The sequence below is a fragment of the Protobothrops mucrosquamatus genome, unplaced genomic scaffold (genome assembly GCF_001527695.2).
Source record: "Protobothrops mucrosquamatus isolate PMUCROS unplaced genomic scaffold, P.Mucros_1.0 scaffold6121, whole genome shotgun sequence".
NCBI lineage: Eukaryota > Metazoa > Chordata > Lepidosauria > Squamata > Viperidae > Protobothrops > Protobothrops mucrosquamatus.
The window spans coordinates 17576-23167 of NW_015391959.1; the positions used below are offsets into that span (position 1 = coordinate 17576).

At 42.7% G+C, this 5592-nt stretch overlaps 1 protein-coding gene across 1 annotated transcript; it reads left to right on the forward strand.

Annotated features, from left to right (window-relative positions):
* The first annotated feature begins 2943 nt into the window (after nucleotides 1–2943).
* On the forward strand, nucleotides 2944–5391 carry LOC107300093 (methyltransferase-like protein 7A). Its single transcript, XM_015829436.1, has 2 exons — nucleotides 2944–3470; nucleotides 4870–5391. The coding sequence occupies exons 1-2, from the start codon at nucleotides 2979–2981 to the stop codon at nucleotides 5137–5139; spliced, it is 762 nt and encodes a 253-aa protein (XP_015684922.1). The 5' UTR covers nucleotides 2944–2978; the 3' UTR covers nucleotides 5140–5391.
* The last annotated feature ends 201 nt before the right edge of the window (nucleotides 5392–5592 follow it).

The following is a 5592-nucleotide window of genomic DNA, read 5'->3' on the forward strand; positions in this document are numbered from 1 at the left end:
GAAGGAAAGAAGGAAAGAAGGAGAGGGAGGGTCTGAGGGAAGTCCTGCCTTAGTCCTGCCCTGCTACCCTTTCACCATCCCCTTGCCCCCTCCTCCTGGTCTATCCTGGGGTCTCCCATCTTATTGCTAAGGAAGCTTTGGATACAAAGCCGGGTCTCCTCCCATGGAGAGGGAATGGGCCTCCCTCTGACTTTGCCCTCGTACCCATCATGAGCAACCTGGCTAGGGAGAGCAAGCACAGCAGCAGCAGCCTTGAGGAGGAGGTAAGTGCAGCTGGGTGCCCCCTTGGGGAAGTGGAATTGGGCTTGGTGCTGCGGGTGCTCGAGGGCCAGGCTGGGCATTTGACCTCTGTTGCCCAGGGCTCTGGGCAGCCCGCACCACTATCCAGTTCCCCCCGCATGGCCTGAGAGGAACAGTGAGGCTCCTCCAGTGGACCATGCCTTGGCACTTGCCCTGGTCCCACCCCCTTCTGCCAGAGATCCTCAGATCTGTCCCACTCCTGCCCAGGCCCCCACAGGCACCCTTGACGTGAATGATGTAGAGCTGGCCATGCCCACCCAGTAGGCCACACCCATTCCATCCATGTCCATCCAGTAGGCCGCACACACCCTGGCCACACACCCCTGCCCCCCCCCGAGGGCAACCGCAATGCTGATGCGGCCCTCAATGAAATTGACTTTTACACCCCTGACCTAGAGCAAGGCTTTTCAACCAGTGGTACGGGTACCACCTGTGGTACATTGGCACCTGGCAGGTGGTACGCGACCATCCTAGAAAAGTGGTAGCAGGGGAGGGGAATGAGCTGAACCAGTGGCAGCACTGGACAAGCCTGAGAGAGAGATGGCTGGAGCTGCAGGGTTGTCAGGGCTCAGCGGAAGCACCAGGATCAGCGCTTCTTTGGAGCTGTCAGGGCTCAATGGAAGCACCAGGATCAGCGCCAGGCTCCAGCTGGAGCTCAGCGCTGATCCTGGCGCTTCTGCTGAGCCCAGAAGAAGTGCCAGGATCAGCTGGAATGTTGCAGCATCTCCAGGGTCTTGTGATTTACATTCAGATGCTTGGCAACTGATTCATATTTATGATGGTCACAGTGTCCCAGGGTCATGTGAAGTGATCAAAACCTGCTGCAACCACCCAACAGATGGGGGGGGAATAAAAACCAACCCCCCCCACCCCTGCTGCCAATCCTCAACAGAAATGCTCACAACAATGAAAACCTCGGACAGGAGGAAGAGCGCCGCCGGGTGGGCAGGCAGGTGTCTTGCTTGGCTGTGGCTTGGGGGGCACTTTTTTCAGTGCCATTGTAACTTCGAACAATCACTAAACAAACTGTTGTAAGTCGAGGACTACCTGTACTTCATCACTTTTTTCCTTTTTTGGGGGGCTCAAGTTTTTGACACCTTGCTAGGCAACTGGTGGTACTCGGATATTGCCATATCCTAAAAGTGGTACAATGGGTAAAAAGGTTGAAAAACCCTGTCATAAGATGCCTCATGATCTGCTCAAAGAACAGTGAGGACATAACATGAGGACCTGATAAAACTATAGACTAGGGCAAACAATCAAGAGTCACCCAAAACCAAGCCAAGGAAATGAAAATCAAAAAGCGCAGAAAAGAAGTGATAAGAGATGATCAAACATAGCAACAATCCTGGCAATATGAAGTTCAACGATGAGTCACAAGGCTCACAATGTTCCAATGCCCTTTTTTTCCCCAGGAAAAGATTCAGTGCCAAACGTTCCAACTTTCATATAAACCAAGTCATGATTCAGACATATTGCTATATGAGAGCAATAGTTCCTAAGGAAGCTGTAATTCTCAGTATGCCACCCAGAAATTTATAAAATGTTATGCTGCCCATCTTGAAATTCAAAGTGGACTCTGGGTGGATTTAAATGTTATTTAAAACTTTAATAATACAGAAATTTATTTATAAAATGTAAATGCCACCCAACTCCAAATTCAAAATGACTCTGGGTGGCTTTAAGCTTTATTTAAAACTTTAACAATAATACAGATATAAAGGCTTCATTTCCCTCTTTTAAAAATACACCCACAGTTCTCTGTGCTTGTTTTATATTTTTCTGTCTTACTATAATTTTATTTAAAACAAGTATTTGCAAAAAAATCTATGAATAAACATATTATTTTCACCATACAAACTGTATAAAACAGAATGCATTATTTTTATGTAATGGTGTATGGAAATAAACTTGGCAGACAGAAGGAAGAGCTATGAATTAGAAAAATAAGACAATGATTAGACAAGAAGCAAATGAATCTACAGAAGCAGTGGGGACGTGGCAAGTTCCCTAGTTTCTTAGATTGGAAAGATGTGTTTTCAGACATGCAAGCTTTTGTTAATTTAACATTACAATAAAGCTAGAGCGAGTATTTCTTTGTGGGCTTCTTGTCTGGACTATGTTGCAAAGCTGATTTTTATGATATATAACTTAGTACCAAAGCCTCCACTCTATTGTTTAAAGGAAAAATAACATGACTCTACTACTCCTACACCAGCTGACTGTTGGAGGTGTCTGACGGGATAAGACCTCATCCCCTTCCCATCCATCTCTTAGCTCTCTTAGTTTCGGTTTTAGTACAGTTTTTAATGATATTTTAATCTATGTAACTTTAATATTTTAATTATCTTTTACTTGTTTTATAACTTGTAAGCCACCCAGAGTCATCTTGCAAGGGAGATGGATGACATAAAAATTGAATTAATAAATACAATCTGCATTTAAATCAAATTCAAATGTTTACTGGGTATTTTTTTCAACAAGTGACTGAAAGAGTCGCTGACACTTTAAGGAAGAACTGGAACAGATCCCAACCGGGTGTGTGTGTGTATGTGTGTCGGTTTGCTTGCGCAACTTCATTAAGGGAACGGGGAGGAGCGGGCTATATTTAAAGCAACACATTGAGGAAATCAAGCTGCTTTGCTGCAGGGAGGGCTTCTCTTCCTAGTCCGGCGACGATGCTGCTTCTCATCTTCCAACAATGCATGAAAATCCTCATCCTGCCCATCTATGTGCTTGCCTATTTTGGCTTATGGGACCCTATTTGTAAAAAAACGTTCCCAGTTCTCATGATGGCATCGAGCAAAATCTACAATATAAGAATGCACAAGAAAAAGGAGACGCTGTTCAAGAACCTTCGGGATTTCGCCGACGACTCGGGAAAGCTCCACCTGCTGGAGATCGGCGTGGGCTCCGGCACCAATTTTCAGTTTTATCCACCCAGCTCGCGCGTTACCTGCGTGGACTACAATCCCAACTTTAGAAACCTCCTCCTGGAGAGCATGGCTCAGAATACGCACCTGCAGTTCGAGAATTTTGTGGTCGGCTCCGCCGAGAACATCTCTTCGGTACCGAACGGCTCTGTGGATGTGGTGGTTAGCTCGCTGGTGCTTTGCTCTGTCAACAGCATCCAGGCTGTCCTAAAGGAGGTTCTGCGAGTGCTCAGACCGGTAAGTCGAAGGGCAAGGAGGGAAATTCAGTCTGGTCTGTCCAGACCACCAAATAATGAGCACTAGGCTGTGCATGCTTTGAAAATGATGGGGAGCAGGAGCTTTAGATCCCCCAAAACAGCACCTCTCTTTTGCTCTTTCCGCTGCCGATTTTCAGACTTAACTTACCCTATGAAGGGGATTCCTTCTTAAAGCAACCGCACCTTTCCCGCCTGCCTGTGTTTCTGAATCATTTTCAGACGGTGTACAACTTTAATGAGTATATGCACAACTTTAATNTTTGAACCCTTTTGAATGTTTAATATTTCTGCATACGTTTGACCTAAACTGTGATTGGCTGTCCGCAATTAAATTCTAGACCTAGATAAAAACAAACTAATTAAACAAATGAGTTAAAAACATTATCCTTCTACCATTTCTGCTTGTCATGATATGAGGCTTATTTTATTCTCCCCATCATTCCTTTGAAATTTTGGTGGCTGCATCTTAAAAGGATACTATAAATTTAGGAAGAAGCGGTGAAGGGCAAATAAAATGAACACTCCCTTGAAAAGAGAAGCTCCAACATTTGATACTTTTTAGTATAGAAAAAAAGGAAAACGGTTGAACAATTAAAATTGTGAATCTGTATAAGTAGTTATTAGACAGGAATTTGTCTTTTCTCATAATAGTGGTATCTAGAGTGAATGCAGCCTCAATGAATATTCACGATAAAAAAGTAGCATTTTTAGAGGGGAAAGAATTGAGACCACAAATGAGTTAGGGGATGGTTATCCAAATATAAGTTGTTACTGTACATACTTTACAACTTGCTTGTCATTTAATAGGACTTGTTTGACTTCACGGTCAAGTATATCTCTTTATTCATTTAACAATAGATAAATCAGCTTCCTTCATCGTATCTTGATGTATTGGGTTCTAGTCCCGTCTTGGCCATGAAAGCCACCTGGGTGACTTTGGGCCAATCACTTTCTCTCCTCAGCCAACTCACCTCACAGAATTGTTGTTGTGGACAACATAGGAGAAGGAAAGTGTGTTGGATGTGCTCTCCGCCTTGAGTTATTTGTAATAATAATAAAGCAAGGATATAAATAAATAAAGGAATAAATTATTGAAATTTTGAGTTTGATATGTGGAAATATATTGAACTGGTTCAGTTACTTTGTCACCATCCTTAAATAAAAAAGGCCAATTCTCAGTTTTCCTAGAACATGAATCACCTGTAAATCATTAATGCATAAATTTCATTCCAGTTTAATTTTGTCTCTATATTTAATTATTGCTTTAGATCCCCAGGCAGTTATATAACAACAATTTTGATTACAGTGTCAAGTTTTTATGTAATTTCAAAGTGTTCTGATTTATTTTTTTCTTTTTTGTATTATTTTACTTTTTCCAGGGTGGTGCATACTTTTTCATAGAACATGTAGCAGCTGACAGATCAACCTGGACCTACTTCTGGCAACAAGTCTGTAACCCTACCTGGGGATATTTGACAGATGGGTGCTCCGTGTTAAGAGAAAGCTGGAAATATATAGAGAATGCGGGGTTTTCTAAACTGAACTTGCAACACACCAGAGGCTCATTGTTCATAAGTATAGTTTCTCCCCATATTTATGGATACGGTGTGAAGCAATTGTTCAGTCTGGAGAAAGCATCTTTCTCTTAAAATCAGATTTCTGAATTTAAGGAATTAACAGTAACAATGCATATGCTGCAATAAGAAAAGGGTTTCCTCTATTCTATATGATTCGGAGTGGAGAAAAGATCCTAAATGTTCAGGCTGCACTAAGCCTCAATGGTACCTTGGATCAAATTTGGAGGGAGAGCAAATAAACGTAAAAATTAATTTAAAAAAACAATCCTACTGTCAAAAGATCATGTGGGGGAAAAAGCCCCCACCATTTTGCTGTGGCATCACTTAGACCAGTGGTTCTTAACCTTTTTGAATGAATCGCCCCCTTGAGCCAATGAGGAAGTTGTCATCGCCCCCCTCCCCCAACATAACCTCTCAATCACAACTTTGCAATACTGCAGACCTCTTAAAATGTGAAATGAATTTATATAAACTTTCATTTCTCTCCCCCAGAATAAAGTTAATAATTTTGTGGATGTGAGGGCT